At 53.6% G+C, this 16,677-nt stretch overlaps 7 protein-coding genes across 7 annotated transcripts; 6 read left to right on the forward strand and 1 right to left on the reverse strand.

Annotated features, from left to right (window-relative positions):
* Positions 1-762: 762 nt before the first annotated feature.
* Positions 763-2,112, reverse strand: BDP81DRAFT_388706 (uncharacterized protein; the record flags this gene model as incomplete). The annotated part of the gene is made up of 3 exons (XM_060587165.1): positions 763-1,030; positions 1,086-1,564; positions 1,624-2,112. The coding sequence occupies 3 exons, from the start codon at positions 2,110-2,112 to the stop codon at positions 763-765; spliced, it is 1,236 nt and encodes a 411-aa protein (XP_060451856.1).
* A 500-nt stretch (positions 2,113-2,612) lies between these two features.
* BDP81DRAFT_306991 (Di-sulfide bridge nucleocytoplasmic transport domain-containing protein) lies at positions 2,613-4,240 on the forward strand (the record flags this gene model as incomplete). Its single annotated transcript, XM_060583327.1, has 3 exons — positions 2,613-2,721; positions 2,819-3,810; positions 3,863-4,240. 3 exons carry the CDS (start codon positions 2,613-2,615, stop codon positions 4,238-4,240), a joined length of 1,479 nt encoding a protein of 492 aa, XP_060451857.1.
* A 627-nt stretch (positions 4,241-4,867) lies between these two features.
* On the forward strand, positions 4,868-5,650 carry BDP81DRAFT_413518 (uncharacterized protein). The gene has a single exon (XM_060589292.1). It carries the CDS (start codon positions 5,056-5,058, stop codon positions 5,515-5,517), a length of 462 nt encoding a protein of 153 aa, XP_060451858.1. The 5' UTR covers positions 4,868-5,055; the 3' UTR covers positions 5,518-5,650.
* Positions 5,651-7,537: 1,887 nt separating this feature from the next.
* Positions 7,538-10,739, forward strand: BDP81DRAFT_10485 (fungal-specific transcription factor domain-containing protein). Its single transcript, XM_060581413.1, has 4 exons — positions 7,538-8,036; positions 8,106-9,250; positions 9,306-9,728; positions 9,798-10,739. Exons 1-4 carry the CDS (start codon positions 7,815-7,817, stop codon positions 10,543-10,545), a joined length of 2,538 nt encoding a protein of 845 aa, XP_060451859.1. The 5' UTR covers positions 7,538-7,814; the 3' UTR covers positions 10,546-10,739.
* An 881-nt stretch (positions 10,740-11,620) lies between these two features.
* Positions 11,621-12,839, forward strand: BDP81DRAFT_444488 (peroxisomal membrane protein; the record flags this gene model as incomplete). Its single annotated transcript, XM_060591846.1, has 2 exons — positions 11,621-11,801; positions 11,863-12,839. The coding sequence occupies 2 exons, from the start codon at positions 11,621-11,623 to the stop codon at positions 12,837-12,839; spliced, it is 1,158 nt and encodes a 385-aa protein (XP_060451860.1).
* A 52-nt stretch (positions 12,840-12,891) lies between these two features.
* On the forward strand, positions 12,892-13,851 carry BDP81DRAFT_10541 (uncharacterized protein). The gene has a single exon (XM_060581419.1). It carries the CDS (start codon positions 13,081-13,083, stop codon positions 13,651-13,653), a length of 573 nt encoding a protein of 190 aa, XP_060451861.1. The 5' UTR covers positions 12,892-13,080; the 3' UTR covers positions 13,654-13,851.
* BDP81DRAFT_10517 (uncharacterized protein) lies at positions 13,754-14,749 on the forward strand. The gene has a single exon (XM_060581416.1). It carries the CDS (start codon positions 13,853-13,855, stop codon positions 14,375-14,377), a length of 525 nt encoding a protein of 174 aa, XP_060451862.1. The 5' UTR covers positions 13,754-13,852; the 3' UTR covers positions 14,378-14,749.
* The last annotated feature ends 1,928 nt before the right edge of the window (positions 14,750-16,677 follow it).

Genomic DNA, 16,677 nt, shown 5'->3' on the forward strand with positions numbered 1-16,677 from the left:
CGATGGGAGAAAGGAAGGAAACTAAAGGGGAGGGGTGTGAGGGACGAGAATGCCAAACCTTGAGAGGTGAAGCATAGCCGGTATTAGACAGTTTCTGTCAACCCAATGAATAGAATTCTAGGAGAACAGGAACAGGGGGGGACCAAATAGGAAGCTCTTGCCCTATGATCGAACATACAGACCTTGTGCCCAAACTGTCAATGAACCATTGACGAGCTTCAGGTAGACGAGTCGACTTACTCGCTGGCCCTTTCGACAGGCAGTACCTGAAGCTCTCACGCCTGTGACCTTGTAGTTGCTGTTTTGCTACTGATGTATTCAAATGGAGGGTGCGCCGGAGACCTCTATTCAAAGGAAGGAAATTATGCAACGTTCAGGGCAATCTAGTGGGCTTGCTTTTTCTTCATCTTGCTTCACGTTGCGCATTGAATCCTTAGTACCTGGATGAACTCCAGATACCCCGCCGCACCCTTCTAGGCAAATACTTTTTGCACAGGGTCTGGATTGTGCACATTGGCAGAATGGAGAAGCTGGAGTCTCTTCGCTCGGTTACTTGAAATTGTTTGCATTCTTTCTTTCTTCTCGATTCCTAGAAATTCCTGCTACCACAGCCCTCGACCCGGAACGCCAATTTGATGCTCAAATAATACAAGCGATGAGGTCCTTTTTTCATCAAGCCCAGTGAAGGAAAATCATCGCCCCCTACCGGGGCCCATGTGGCTGTTCTCCAGCCCATCCTAGTAACTACCATGGCCTCTTTCCTTACCGCTTCTTGCGGTTCTGGGTCATCTTGCGGAACGCCTCTAGACCGCCAGCACCAATGGGGCGATGCTCGGGCGCCCGCGAGACATCGTAGGTGCTCTTGGGTGCGATGGTGTAGCTGTCGGGAAGACCTCCGGGACGGGCACGGTTCGACGTAGCGACGGGCGCGAGCATAGCCTCGCGTTCCAGTTCTCTGGCGGACTGGGATGGGCGCTGCGTGAGTGTGAACTGGGAGCTTCCGGCCTGGCGCTGGGACATTTTGAGAGCTCTGTAGTAAGAGTGTTAGCATTGTGTTCAGGAGGCGATCTACACGTATGACATACTCGTAGTCGAACTCGCGCGTCTCGACGTGGCGCTTCTTGTAGTCGTCAGTCCGCTTGAGGATCGGTCGGCTCCAGTCACCCAGGAGACGCTCAGCCATGCGCTTGATGCTGGGTTCGGGTCTCTTGGAGCGGGTGTAGAAGTAGACGACCTTTCCGATGCCACTGCTCAGCAACGTCTCCTTCTCTATGGGGAGCCGAATAAGCTGGGTGAAGATGTCGCGCTGGATATTGTACGCCGGTAGACTGCCGTCGTTCAACGGTTCGAGGAAGAACTTGACGTGCTGGAGGAAGTTGTTATCGGGATCGAGGATTGCGTGCTGAATGTTGTTTCTGTTTAGGAGGCCGGTCACTGCTGGTAGGAGCTTCAGCTTGTGAACAGCTGGCTGGCCAGCCTCGCGCGCTGTGTTGTCAGCTTCGCAAGCCTTCTCCATGGCGACCTTGAGATCGGCAATCTCCTCATCGATTTCGTCGTCGAGGTCCTGCATTGTCCCCTGTCAGCTAGCACTCCCAATACCACAAATAACGCGATGCTACCCACAATCTCGTCCTTCTTCTTCTTGCGCTTGACGGGTCCCTTCATAGCCGCATCCAACGCCCGATCAATCGCCCGCCGTCTGCGCTCCTCGGGGCTGAGATGGGATTCATCGTCAATCTGAGGCTCGGCAGGCTTGCTGGGCCGCGGCTTCCTCTCGCCGGCATCGGCCTGGCGTCTCGACTTTCGGGCCGGGCCTCTCGAATCGATATCCATATTGCCAGAGACTTCGTCATCGCGTGATCTCTTCTCCCGGCGTCCTTCCTTGGGCTTCTTCGCTTTTGCGCCATCCGCGATCTTGCGCTTCGACGCCTTGAGCGTCTTGGCCACATCTTCGTCGACAGCTACTGGGCGATCCTCAATGTTTGCCGTCTCTGGGTCGTAGTCCTCGAACTGATCCTCGTCGATTTCTGATAGCAAGTCGTCGTCGGAGACGTTGGCGGCATCATCGCGGTCGGGCGCCGGGGACTCGGGGAGGGATTCGATATCCGACATCGTGACTGATTCAGATGTGCGCTCGCTGTGTTGAAATATTCGAAGCGCGACTCTGGGGGTTGATGAGTGAGGATTGGTTTGATCTCAATGAAATGGAAGGTGTAGAAACAGCCAGCCGCCTGCCTCGTCGTCGTTGCCCTTCGATTTTCAGATGGCCCAAGCTCAAGTCGTTAAAGGGACTGGGAAGGCGATACCAGCCTCAGTAGTGGGTCATCTTTCCTCGGCTGTGGCTGGTGCACAAAAAGCTCTTGGTTCGTTTCGGTACGTACTTTCTCCAGTCAAGCTAAAATGGAAGCCACCGGGAGATTCTGTTGCCTGAGGCACGGTTTGTTTACTTTGATTTCTAGAACTGTGGTTTGTTCTGGACAGCAGCCAGAATATTTCGACCCTTGGCCGCCACCCCCGGACCGATCGCGACGAGAGCTGCTAAGCACTTCCCACCCACAACCAACACCACTTCACTTTGTCTCCCCAGGTTATCGCATGCAAAGAAGTTCACAATGGATCGCCGAACCTACGAAAGTCCCATGGAATGGGAATACCAGGACCGAGGTCCGTTAGATGCGACCAGCCCATTTTCCCACGTTGCGAAAAGTAGCAACCAGAACAGTGAGCTCACCTCCCGTCGCGATGTCCCCACGATCGTCATAGGTCATACGCTGGCCTCTACGTCGAAATTCCTACTGACCTTCCTGCCTTTGCACAGTCTTTAAGTCACCAAACAAATTCGCCACAAGCTCCAAGCCCAACCCATTCTCTAGCCCCTCCAAGCCGAACCTCTTCGCAAACACCCCATCAAAGCCGCTTCCAGCCCTCCCACAGACATCTCTCTTCTCGCCTAGGATCCAGAGTAGCAATACCGCGCCGCCATTCCGAAACCCTGCCTTCACTACCCCGCGCAAACCGTTCGACGAGAGTGCCTTTTCGGAAGCTTCAGGCGCAGAGACCAGCCCCGCCTTGACGGAAAATTCGGAGTTTCCAGACGACACACCCGACGTTGATAGATTCGGCGACATGAATATGGGAACCATCACGCCATCCAAGGTCAACAAGAACCTTCGCTACGGCAAGGCTGGCCTTCAGTCATTGAAGCGACATGTACCCGGCAAGGGCGAGATCCCCCGAAGTGGACGAGACTACCCCGCTATAAGGAAGCGGAAGCGACACAACATGGACAGGGACGTTGGTAGTGTGCGATTCCACGGATCACAGGATTGGGATGGATCGGAAGAGGACTCGGACGACAGTGGATCTCGCTCGTCAGGTGCGCGTGGTGGCAAGAGCAGCAGAAAGAGGAAGAATGGTCGCAGCTGGATCAGCAACCTCTTCCACACATTGGAGGAGCACCCGAATGCGCCCGAGAATCTCTACAGATGGATGCAACTTCTGATCAACTGCGCTATTGTATCGGGCTTTGTGTTCATCTGCTGGACCATGTTCGATACTGTGCGGTCGGATATTCGAAACGCCAACGATGCAGCTCGGTTGGACATTGAGAATAGGATCACTCAGTGCCGGACGGAATACACTCTCAACGAGTGTATCAAGAAGGACCGGCCTGCTCTGAAGGCCATGTGCGATGAGTGGGCCGAATGTATGATCCAGGACTCGTCAGCCATCATGAGAGTTCGGGTCACGGTTAAGCAAATCGCCGAAATCCTCAACGAATTTGCTGGTGCCATGCAGATGAAAGCTTGGGTAAGTAACATCTCCCGTCCTATCTTATGACATCTCAGCTAAATAACTACAGCTCTTCTTCTTTGGCGTCGTTTTCCTCAGCATCGTTGCCAATAACCTGGCTCTGGGACGTATGGCGAACAATGCCGGCCCAAGCCGCCCTACCCCATCACACCACGCTGGGTCTGGCATGGCTCCCGAGCCATCGGTGATTCCGGAACCCTCTCAGGCATACATGTGGGTTCCCGTCCAGACGCCATCGCACCGTCGACATCTTCAGTACGACAACGACGACACCGACACCGACGGTGCATCGCCGCCAAAGATGAAGGCGATCATGCCGCCTCGAACCCCTTCAGGACGCCGCAGCCCAAGCAAGGGTGACCGCGACCGTCTGCGAAGCCCAACGAAGTATGGAGGCGGAGGCCTGAGCCCCATGAAGGGTTACTGAGGAAGTAGAAGCAGGCTTGTAAGGAGACTCTCAAGGATACTAACTATCCTACGCAGGAGTGAGTGCGAACAGAGAAACAGGGGTACACAATGCATGGGATCGGAGTTGCAAGGTTTAATTGTATAAAGTACATATTCAGGAACCAGGTTTTGGGGGCCAGATGCGGCGTCATCTGGAGGCTCGGGACGAGATGGAGTGGGCTTCAGCTACTACTTCCACTGGCGGATCAGGATACGTTGTTTTGCAGACACACAGAGACTCGCAGGAACCTCATCCCTGCGACTACTCACAATACCGAAAAGTTCATTTGTCCATATCTTTAATCGTAAGCTGAGCGATACAACCATCGTCTGGCTACAACCGCATCTCTTACACTGGAACTTGAGCTTCAGGCGCCTGGGCTTAGGTAAGGTAAGGTACGGATACGAGAATCAGTCAGTGGGCTTGCTCTTATCGATAATCGGGCTAGGCCCAGTTCGATTTTAATGACGTCAAAGGAACGGCCCTTGACGGAGAATTCGGCCCAGTCAAAATATGGTCTCCACCTCCAACGAATGGGACCATTCGAATTGGGGTTTCCTGAATCGCGGCATCGCATTCTACTACCGATCCAGCGCTGGAACGGAGGAAACCCGAATAGCTCCTGAGGCTGAACTGCTGAAGCCTCACAAGACTCCGTAAGGCATTTGTCCTTAGCAGATCCCAACAGAACTTTGCCTGCCTATCTAATAGCAACCCGCCTTGTTTAACCCAGACTCATATACCTAAAGCGCAACCAGCTGACGCGACGGAGTAGATTCCGTCTCCCCTGGGCTATGATCTATCCTGGCGGCTTGCTGGGGGATGATGTGCTACCCCGAAGCATCAGTTATTGGACCCCCAGAGCTGCCCTGCGTGCATGCGTTCGGCAAAGACACTTATTTTTGCTGCCAACCGGAACTTGTCTCGGAGGAGAGGGGTCGGGGACCAAACACCTTGGAATGTTGGCCGACGATAGAGCGCGTGGGCGAGCGAGCGAGCTAAGCGTTGGTCGCACAAGCCAAGATGTCGCAAGCTTTTGCGGCGGCATGGGTGGGATGTTTGGTTATGTTGTGGCTTATTCTTTCTTCCGGGAGTGTAGTGTATCTTTCGAAACGCCTCAGCATGGCGCATGTTCGGGCTGGGAGTTGGGTATCGTTCAACCGTTCAGCCCATGTGTGCCCCGGGGCCCGGGTTTTCAAGGCAAGGAGTTCCATGTCTTGTTGCCTCTTTTCATGCGTAGATATATGTCTACATGAAGCCCCGGAGCAAAAGTTTGCAATACCGAAGGCTTCGTTGTCTGTGTCTATCGGCGCGGGGGCAGCAAGAAAAAACCTAATTCTTCCACAATTAAGGCTCACTCTCCAGTCGGAAGAGACCATCCATCCACATCCAGCCTCGGGATGCCTGGGTAATCACGATGAAGATGTGCCAGGACACCGTCGTATCAGAGCTCCAACTTGGCAACCACCTCAGGTACCTCTGCTCTAGCGGGCAAGGGAAACCCCTGACAATGTGAGGGTCGCCGACCAGGGTTTTTGCAAGAACGCGTTATGCTCGATGCCCCATAATCGCAGTACAGCATCGCAAAGTGGACTATCTGGCGGAGGAAAAGTTCCAGCCCGGCCTTTCGAAATTCGATCCTGATATCTGTCTCAACGAACCCCTCGTGCCCTCAAGAGCCCTGGAGTTGCCTGTGGCTTGTGCCTGGTAGGTACCCGGGGCATCCAAACTTCACTTGAAAGTAGGTCCTCATGGGATAAGATGGTCTCTGGGTGGAAGAACTGCACTGGTTTCCAGAATAGTCGACTGCCGGCTTGGAGCAACCAAATCAGGACGACCTACGGCTCTTAGCGGCAGCAGACTAGGCTAGGTGCCTTGGTTCGTTGGATCGTCAGTTACGCACAGAAAACGGAGCGAGATATACGGGCGCCTTATCCGTACCGTGAACTGAGAACCTGCAAAAGAAAATGAATAAAAAAAATACGCTTTGCTGGCGCTCGGACTCGGGGGCAGGGAAGACGGGCAGATTTCTAGCTGATGGGATTACAGAGAAAGTGGAGATAGTTACCGCTAACAAGTGACGTAGTGCCGCTTATCTGAAAAGAACCATCGCAACTCGCTTGGCTTTCTTGCTCATGAGATGAAATATTTTTGGGTAGCAAATGATTTCTGGGACTCAAAATGGGCGAAATTCTGTACTACAAATCATGTAGAAACGCGGAATCAAAGAAGCTTACTTGTCCAAGCCATAAATCGGCTGCATGAAGCTCAATCTGCAACCCTCCTAGTCGAAGCTGCATACCTTGGATATCCTTTGGATACTTGCTTACCTCAATGCGTGTGCCACTGTGCCTTGCTTGCCTTTGTCACCGCTAGCCAGTCATTTCTTAGAGAACAGAAAGAAGCGCAGGTACTTGATTCAGCTGAAAAGAAGTCAGTCTCAACTTCTTTCAGATTTGCCTGAGGCGTCCCAGCCCTGCCTTTGAAGCAAAAAAGTTTCACCTACCCCTCTCGCCTCGAGGGCATAGTGTGTACGGAGTAAGGTACAATTTCAGGTAGCTGGACCTTGCGCGGCTGGAAGCTCGGGAATCTGGGGAAGGAGCTGCCCTGTCACATATCCGTACCTACCTCCTTCCCAAGAACCAAGGAGGCAGGACCAAGGCCAAGGTACCTACCTACCTTACCTTACCTTCCGTGCTTCCTTCCCTTCCAGTTCCCTCCCGTCTGTATTCGTAACATACCTCCTCCGTACTTGCTTTACGGAACTGCATCTTGTGTGTCTGTGCTTCATCTACCGTCTCTTTCTCCTTCCGTCGCCTCGGCCGTCTTCTCTCTCTCTGTGACTGGGGACCCGACCTGGCCGCTCGCTGCACACTGCCATCCCTTCCCGCCTTTCCCACCACCCGCTTCTCTTCATCACGGGCTGCCCAAATTTTGCGCTCCCTGCCTCATATCCTTTTCAGTCATTCACCACTCACGCCATTTTCCACCTGCCTAATGACATCCTGACGGCTGGCGCACAATAATTGCAAAGTGTCACATAACCTTTCTCCACAGGATAATCGCATATCCAATTGTACACCGAGCGCATGGTTCGATAGCAAGTGCCTTTACCAAAGAGGGGCAGTTCTCGCTGCGAACCTCCCATCCTCCCGTCTCTTGACACCGCTCGCTTGTCTGCCGCTCGACGACAACGATAGCACCGACAGCTAGTAACGGTCAATTCACCTACTGCGCAATCCAGCCGCCCTGGGCCATCTACCGCGATTCTTTCGACTCCTACGCGCGACGCCTTCCCTGCGCGCGCCTTCTGGTCAGCTCTCTACCTTGCGCGAACCATCTAGACACTCAACGCTGCTACTGGGTGGCACTGCTGCTAGGCCACACCTGTCCGAACTTTTTTCTTCTTTTCTCGGATCTATGACGACCAGCTCCCGCCTTTGAACGGCCTCATTATGTCAATTCACAAACAAAGTCCTAAAAGTCGAGTTCGCCCTGTAGACTCGGCACGAGGCTACAACCAGTCAACCTGAAGCGCTCAACTACTGCCGATATGGAGGAGGCACCCGATAGCCAACAGCAGCCTCAACCAGCCGCCGGCTCTGCTTCCTCCGCGGGGGCACCACCTGCAACCGCTTCCTCTTCTACCTCCGCCCCTCTCAATGCGCCTACGCCGTCAAGCAGCTCCAGTGCTGCTCAACTGTCCAAGAGGAGGAGAGGGCTAGGAGTGGTCACGCCCAATGCCTGTACCGAGTGCCGCAAGAAGCGAGCAAAAGTAAGCCAACACCAGATGGTACCCCCGCGCCCACCTACGCTGTCTTTGCGCTGACACATTCGCAAATAGTGCGACGGACAAAGACCTTGCGGTCGTTGTAAGGCTCAGAAGGACGTAGAATGTGTTTACGAGGTCCCAGTCCGCCAATCCAAGGAAAATCTCCGAACCGAGCTCGAGCATTTGCGCCAACGCCAGAAAAGTAGCGACCAGGTCATGGCCGCCCTCGTTCGCTCCGATATGTGGGAGGATGTGTTGCAACGATTGCGCAGTGGTCAATCGCTTGAATCAGTCTCGGACTATATTGGTACTCTGCCGTCGGGTGGTGGTGCGACTTCTTTCGCGCGCCCAAACGAACATTCCAGTGATGCGAGCGCAGGCCCAGGGACTCTTCCGGGGTTTCCTCCGGCACCCATCAGAACCAGGAACTTGGGAGATCATGGCTCTGTAGCTATGAGCCCGGTTACTGGGCAGTCTGGCTTGCGCCAGGAGATTGATGCGAACAGCCCCTGGCACCCTTCGTCACACAGCCAGAGCACCCGAAGCAACTCTCATCCTGACGCAATGAACTGGAGCGCAGACACCAGTAGGCCGCCACAGGGACTGTTCGATACCTGGGCTGAGTCTGCAAGCAACACGGAAGCTTCTGAGGGCGGCTCGAAGCATCAAGGCGCCGAACAGTTGTTAGCGCCGTTAGAATTGCCTGACATGAAGCTGGCCCCTGAAGAATGGACAAACATTACGGAGGACGGCTCGTTGGTACAGCATCTGCTGGCCCTATACTTCTGTTGGGAGTATCCGACCTTTGCTTCTCTGAGTAAGGAGCATTTTCTGAGGGATTTCCAGAATGGCGTCGAACGCTACTGCTCCCCAATACTCGTGAACGCACTCTTGGCCCTCGGGTGCCGGTTTTCCAGCAAGCCGAGCACAAGAGCGAATCCCAACGACCCGTACACGTCCGGCGATCACTTCTTCAAAGAGGCGCAGAGCCTATTTTACAAGGAGAAAAACCATCACAATCTCACCACCATCCAAGCTCTGGGAATAATGTCTATTCGAGAAGCCAGCTGTGGCAGAGACTCGGAAAGCTGGTACTATGCTGGACAAAGCATTCGTCTGGCTATCGAGATGGGACTCCATCAGCTCGAGGAAGACGGAGATGATGATGAGTTTGCGGTTCAGGCTGCAACTTTCTGGGGCGCATTCGCTCTCGACCAGTAAGCCCTCTATACGATAACCTACACCATGTCTTGCAAGCTGATTTTCTCCTAGTGCATGGTCTTTAGCGACCGGCTCGCTTCCGCAATGTTCCTGCTTTCCTCGTCTGCCGCCAAAGCCTGCCATAATAGATGACATAGAAGCCTCTCTTTGGATCCCCTACACTGACGATGGTAAGTCTTTAATAAACCTAGGCGAGGCTTCTGGCTCCCCAAGCGCTAGAGGCTCAGGTTTATCGATAGGCGCACCATTGCAGCGGTCCGCCGAGCAGCCATCCAACGTTCGATCCGTGTATAAGTGCTTTTGTGAACTGAGCGAGCTCGTGCACCAAAGCCTTTACGTTTTGCACTCCCCGGGGCGGCCGCTGACTAGCCGTGATCTCCTCGGCATTTATACTCAGTACCTCAACTGGTATGACAAGATACCAGAGGTTCTGAGACTGGGGCACAATTTCACGCCGGCAGTCCTTTTCGCGCAGTAAGTTCATTCCAGAGAGAGAGAGAGAGAGAGATGACTGCGACACGCACTGACCGAATATCGCCATAGCATGTACTACCACTTTGCGATCCTGCTTCTGTTTCGGCCCCTAATTAAGCTGAAGATCATTGGGTCTAAGCTGCTACCTCGAGACGTATGTGGGCAGGCGGCAGATGCTATCCAAGGCCTCTTGCGATCCTATTCGCAGCTGTACACATTACGCCGGACACCATCGTTTGTTCCGTACTTTGTGCTCACATCGGCCATTATGCATTTAGCCATCGGTGCCACAACTTCCTCGTCATTATCGTTGCAGAAGGCTTTCGAAGGACCAGGTCCGGACAACACCGACCCCGACGATCCACCCTCGTATCCGCCTCGCGTTGTGGAAGCTATTCAGCAAGGGATCCGGGATCTAGAGGAGATGGCGCCGTGCCATCATTTTGCCGAACAGGCGCTGAACATACTACGGTACCTTGCGAAGAAGTGGAAGATGGACGTCGACATGGGCGGCGAGGTAGCCTCGGATGCCGAGTATGCACATCTCGTCAGGCCGTACACAAGCAGTCTCAACTTCTTTGCACCAAACGTCATTGAAGATGACTTCATTTGCGCTTGGGGAGGCGGCGCCGATGCCGCTGATGTACCGAACCCGGCGGTAGCAATGGGCCTGAAACCCACGGAACCAGGACAAGCATCGGTTGAACGGGCGGCCAAGGTGCTGGAGAATCCTCTCTTCTGGCCCTTCCCGATGCAGGGGCGGCCGATGCTCCCTACCGGTGTCGAGCTAGCAGATGCTGGGTTTGAGAGAATCTGATCCGATCGGATTGAAGACTCGAGCAATGCTGCACCAAGACAAGAGGTAGTCATATCGAACCCATTCAGCTATAACATGGACCTCTATGTATGAGTGGACTTGAGATCAAAGGCGGGGCCTCGTTCTGCCCGCACAGGAGTTTGGCCTCGGGCAAGGCATTTTGTTTTTGTGATACCCTACCATTTCCATTCGAGATGAAGACGACATTGCGCTTCGGGGCAGGCTGTCTCGAGCCCCCTTCCGAGTACTTGTTGCAGCTTTGTTGACGAGTTGTCACTGGCACAAGAGTGCTTCGCTACCTTATGATGAGAGGTTCTAGAGCGCAAAGGCCAATCGCTTTTTGCCAATAAAAAGATGTTCACGATGAGCCAACGCATTTCAAGGTATAATGTGCGTGACGTATCGTTGTCATGTCGTCGTAAGGCTCATTTCAACGTCCATAAGGATATGTCAATCATGTAGAGATTCGATAGTGGAGTCGCGATGTAGTGTAAGTATGCAAGTAGACGGGCTCTGGGTTAGCAGGGATTGCCCTTACCGAGGCATGTAACGTAATCTTATTGGCCCAATGCGTAGGACAGGCGGGTGATGATGCACTTTCCTATCTCATGCCAGCGACCCAGCGCAATTGCCTGAGGTGGCAGGGCCGGGAGGTGGCAGGCGACCTCGGCTTACCGTCGGTCGCCCGCGGGCTCAGACCAGCAGGAGCAAGTATCAACCAACCTACAGGCGCACTCCACGTCAGTCCCGTCGCGATGAGCGTGTGCCCCCCGAGGTCCCTGCAACTTTCCGTCATTAAACCATCCCGCTGCACCTGCACCATCTCGACTCTGGCGTTTGTGAGCTTACCTACGTTAATACCTAATTCGCGCTTCCGCCAACCACTTTCCCTTCCTTTTACACATCGTCAGTGTCATTGACAACCACTTCATCTTGATATCTGGCGCTCTTCTTTCATTATCTTCGTGCTGACATTACCGCCGCGCGCTTTTCCTCTGTACTTGTTCAATTCCACCTCGGTCCAACTGCTCGGTGCGCAACCTCCGCCACGTCCTAATGATCTGAATCTTCCACCATGTCGACATCCGCCGATATCCCCAATAAGACGCGGTTATCGCATCAACCGTCCAAGATCCGCGCCGTTCTCTCATTACCGCCGCAATGGCTTCACATGTACGAAGAGTTCATCACCAAGAATTCTAGTCAGGTCTCCCAGATAGAGTCGGCCTTACGGTCCCTCACCTACATCATCCCTGGTAAGGCGCCTCCCCGTAGAAAACTGTTTTCGCTATCGCCGGCCTAACACTGCTTCAAAAGGTCGATTCCGCGACGCCGAGATTGCTTCCGAAACCGTCCATTCGAGTGTACAGCTCCTTTCTCTTTATCATGATACCCTTCTCATGCGCGCCTTGTCGCGCATCCCGATGGCCCGACTGCCATCCCCTCATGCCCGATATACGAAATACTGGACTCAGCGCAGTCCCATGTACCGGCGCATTGCCATGTTACTGCAAATGGTCACATACACACAACTACTGTGCGAGATGGCTGCCAAGAGGCGTGGTGGCGAGCGCAGTCGATGGCGCGTCGTCGTGCTCTTGGAGGCCATCAAGGCCATTTGCCGCCTGTTATTATTGCGCGTGACGCGCTCTCGTCCTCTTGTGTCGCCTGTTCTCCCGGAACGTGAGCCGATCCCTGAAGAACCCGAGGCCGAAAGCGACGGTGCTCTGAAGGATATCTTGGAAGAGCAGACCAATGGGCACGCACCGGAAGACAGCGAAGAGGCGCAGAAGCTTCATGATAAAGACTGGACGATGCCCAGGACTGGCATGAGTCTTCCCTCGCTGCCCAACGCTGGTGACATTAGCGGCTATCTCCTGGGCAAGGTGTTGACGGCAGAGGATATCAAACCAGCTGCAAAGCTGCTGAACCAGCTACAGGGCAGTGCACAGGCCGCAGAGGTACTACACATCCTCGCGCCGTTGGTGTATGCCATTGCTCTATCGAAAAGCAAGAATAAGAAGTCATGGACACCCTGGCTCGTCGGCCTGAGCGTCGAATACGCAGCACGGCAACTCAGAGACCGGGGCCTCAGGACAACGCCACTCGAACGCGACGAATGGAGCAAGAGAGGCTGGGCCATGGGTTGGTGGACCATGCGCGGAGCACTCTATGAGAACATCATGAAGGGTGTTGTTGGCGGCGTACGATCTAGAGTACCCAACCTTGTCGGTGGCATTCTAGAGGACTACGAGTATCTGTGGGAGAACTACTATTTCAGCACGAGCGCCTAAGTAGAGGCCACTTGGCGATTATCTGCGCCGGTATCAGGCAGAATGGTTGACACAGTCGACAGCTCAGTATTCGCCTAGCCTTTGCAGAGTATCTCCTGCATTTCTATGCAAATCAGGACTTGAATCATGGCGCCAAGAACCCTCCCAGACCGCCCCAAGCCACCGTCTAGGTCCCTCATGCGGCCCAGCAAGACAGCGAATCAGACTTGTGAAGGCTTTCTTTTTGCCGTCGCCACGCAAAATGTCAGGTGTTTGTGCAACTCTAGCTCCACGCATATCCGCCAACGTAACACCGTGCGTCGAACCCAAGCATTTCAGTTTCTTTGACGGGCGTCGTGGAGTGGAGAAACGCGGAGGGCCTGACATGCGGCTCTTGAGGGAGGCCAGGAGCCAAGCCAAATCGTCATCGACAAAACTGTGCAACGTGCGCAAAGGGACCCGGTTTCGTGCAAATCCTCCGAATGGCTACAACACTGTCGAGAGACTACGGGGGGTATCGTCCAAGGCGACATTCGGGGAACACGCTCAGGGGCCATTTTGGCCAGGCTCGATAATACGTGTGAAGCCGGAAGCAAGGAGGACTGCGACTCTGCGAGCCATTCTTCCTGAAATACCCATTTTGAGACACTCAAGCCAGCCGCCATGGCGAAGGAATGCAGTTCCGGTGCCACAGCAGTGGCGCGATGACGACCGTGGAGATATGTACATCGTCCTGGTGTTCACTCGTTGCTGGAGAAGTCATGATTACGACCCCGATCCTCCATCTGTTGCAATGTTCGAAATAAGAGCGGCTATTGTCTACGCGATAGTTTAAGGCTGGTACGAAGTAGTTTGTATACCATACGAACCCGACTGCCGTGCAAGGGGGTAAAGAAGGTCAATTATTAGACCCTCGAGTGTGGAACAGATACGGATAGATGATGGGTATCGGATGTTGGTAGGACCAGTATGACTAGCTGTTCAGCCACTTTAACCATCTTTGGCATCGAATATGAAAAAGTGTATCCCTTTTAATGCTCCCTTGTGTATCTGTATCCATAGCCTCCAAGACCCTTGTTCATCCGAGCGCCGCTCCCAAGCGCCAGCTTGACACCAGCTTGACCAGGTTCTCTCTGCCCGTTCAGCTTCTCTCGTCCCTATCTCGGCCGTTGAGCGTTTTACGTGATTTACAAGAAGCCAAAAAGAACCCACCTACGCAGAACGCACGACACACCGCTGATCGTCGAAGAGGGACATCCGACGGGAGTACCTACAACAGTGAGTACCTATCATGCAGAGACGCAAGGAAAGGGCAGCGGCAGCAGCCCCATGTCTCTCTCTTTTGGGGGGCAGCTGGGAAAGCGGGCGCGCGGCGCGTGGCTTGTCGATCGTGGTGGTGTCAGTGGTTGGTGCCTTTGGTGGTGGTAGGCCCCGGAAGGCGATTCCGTGGGAGCCGGGGGACGCTGTATATTTGCTTTTTTGAGTCGTTGTTCGTCAAGGACTGCTGTGTAGGGTTTAGCTATGACTTGAGCTGTGGACCACTGGACACTGGGTTTTGATTTGGTGTATCCGTAGCACTCTACCTAGCTAAGTGAATCGGGGGGTGGGTGTGTGTGATGGGAAAAAATTCTTCACGTGGATCGGAATCCTATTTTGTGAGGATTGATATGTTCGTGATGGCTGGGGTTGGGGATTTGGGCCAAGGTTGTCACGTCACGCTGAAGCGAGGCTAGGGATAGTCGGGAGTCGGAATCGGATGGTGAGACTTGGGGGACCCAGTAGGTAGGGAGAGCATCGTGGCATCACATCATGTTCGCTTCTCGGATCCCTCAGCTAGCATCCGGGCAGAGGAAGGACTGAATAAGTTTAAGTTGGTGGTGGTGTTCCAGGTCCGAACAAGTACGATCAACCCAAGTTCAGGTAGTTAGTCCATCCATGCTGGCCATAATCCGTCAGCATTTCTGTCAGGCTCCAGTCCGTCAGCACCAACGGAACGGGGGGTGGGCTGGGCTGCTGCATGTCGGCAACTTTCTTTGGCTCTTCCCAAGCGCAATCGTCAGGCCCAGTCGATCGGGTCGTCATTCGTCACATTTTTCGGGTTTGGCGAGGAGGAAAGGGTTGCAAGGGGATGGTACGGACTACGGAGTAATGATGGGATGGGAAATATCGGTAGCAATTCAATATTAAGGTGTTTGGACGAGTGCCGGTGGTGTGATATGTCACTGGGCACAGGTAGCCAAGTACAGCTTTGTTGGAACGGGCGTTTTGCTTTGTCGTTTTGAGATTGAGGTGGAGCAGAGCAGAGCCTAACGTGGGATTGAGTCGTCTTATTTGATTACATTGCATCCTTTACGTATCAGTTGTGTGTTGGTGTTGGGTAGCAAAAGGCAACGATGAAGCATAGAGCCGAGAGTGCAACTTGACATGATCGTACACATATTATTACGCTCAGGCAAAATGCTCGGGCAGAAAGCTCGGGCAGAGAGCTCGGGCAGAACAAACTCAACCTGCAATGTGCGGGCTACTACAACGTCAACCAAGAACGCAAGCATACGAGCCCACGGGAAGCGAGACCAAGACGACGGGTAAAAGGGCTTTATCAGGCCATCTCCACTAACCATTCCGAGGTTCTTGTCTTTGACGCGGTTTGCGAAGATTTGAATTTCATCGCGGATCCATATTCCAGCGGGAATGAGCCCGAAGAGGTTGACTCGTTGAGGGGCAAATAGGAAAAAGCAAAGAAAAGACTTTCCACAACTAGACCAAAACTTGCTAAACTTGCTAAACCTCTTCATAGAGCGAGATGTAGCACCTCCTTTTACGCCACTCGACGCATCGCCCATTGGTCCGTCTTCCCCGGATCTTTGCCCAGATGGTAGACGTCTCGGGGGGCCTGTCCCTGGGACTCCTCCTGTCGACTATCGACTTTTTTTTTTTTTTTGACAAGTCTTGCTTCGTCTATCGATCGGAGAGTTATGGATTTTCTCTTAGTGCCGGCGGATTAGGTCCCAGTTTGCGGATAGGGCGTCATGTTTTGTTTTTTTCCAAGATCAACCACACACAAACCACACAACCACTGACAACTTATACGGGTACTATGTAATAAGTAAACGGGGAATATAAGCAATCCCTGGGAAAGAGGGGTCTCGTCGTGCCGAACCAATCCCAACGTGAGGCAGGGGTGGGCTTGCTGAGATGCTGCTGGTCGTGCTGGACGAGACATGAGTCTCAGAGGAATCTGCAACTCATCTGCCTGTCTCTTTCTTCATACGTCCGTACCGGGGGAGGCGTTTCTTCGTGTTCAACACGCAGTCTACAGACAGATACTTCTGTACGCAGCTACCTGGATACGAATACACAAGTACTCTGCGTGTGTGTCTGCGCGTGTAAGAGTGACGATTATGACATTGACAGCACATTGGAGCGGAGTCTGGACACAAAAGCCAAGCCCCAGCAGCACGCAACGCGCAGCCTGCAGATTGTGGCAGCGGCACGACACCCACGACATACACGCGCGCAAACAGGGGTGCCGGGGATGTCTCGATGCTCATCCAGGTGCAGACGTACTGCTGCAATGTGTCTCTCTTGAGGGAAGCATGGAACCCAACCTGGGTAGCCACGAGGTTGCGCCTGATTTGTGTAGGTGGCCGTGTTGGCCCAGGCCCTTTCCGCCTCGTCTGATGATGTTTTTGATGACCTGCAGCATATCACAACGCAAGCCGCAGCATCCTGTCCTGCTTTCCCGTGCCGAGCGAGCCCTACCTACCTTATACCTATACATAGTAATGTGTATTCTGTACAATGACATAGCACTCCAGCCTCGGATCTTATCCTTTGGGTATCCGTACGGACACAAACA

This window comes from Colletotrichum phormii, assembly GCF_030913505.1.
Source record: "Colletotrichum phormii strain CBS 102054 chromosome Unknown BDP81scaffold_1, whole genome shotgun sequence".
Lineage (NCBI taxonomy): Eukaryota > Fungi > Ascomycota > Sordariomycetes > Glomerellales > Glomerellaceae > Colletotrichum > Colletotrichum phormii.

Bases quoted from the DNA above. Each gene is read 5' to 3' on its own strand.
- BDP81DRAFT_413518 (XM_060589292.1), top strand. From the start codon at position 5,056: ATGATCTATCCTGGCGGCTTGCTGGGGGATGATGTGCTACCCCGAAGC.
- BDP81DRAFT_10485 (XM_060581413.1), top strand. From the start codon at position 7,815: ATGGAGGAGGCACCCGATAGCCAACAGCAGCCTCAACCAGCCGCCGGC. The intron at 8,037-8,105 runs GTAAGCCAACAC...ATTCGCAAATAG, and splicing joins GCCGCAAGAAGCGAGCAAAA to TGCGACGGACAAAGACCTTG. The intron at 9,251-9,305 runs GTAAGCCCTCTA...ATTTTCTCCTAG, and splicing joins GGCGCATTCGCTCTCGACCA to TGCATGGTCTTTAGCGACCG.
- BDP81DRAFT_10541 (XM_060581419.1), top strand. From the start codon at position 13,081: ATGTCAGGTGTTTGTGCAACTCTAGCTCCACGCATATCCGCCAACGTA.
- BDP81DRAFT_10517 (XM_060581416.1), top strand. From the start codon at position 13,853: ATGCTCCCTTGTGTATCTGTATCCATAGCCTCCAAGACCCTTGTTCAT.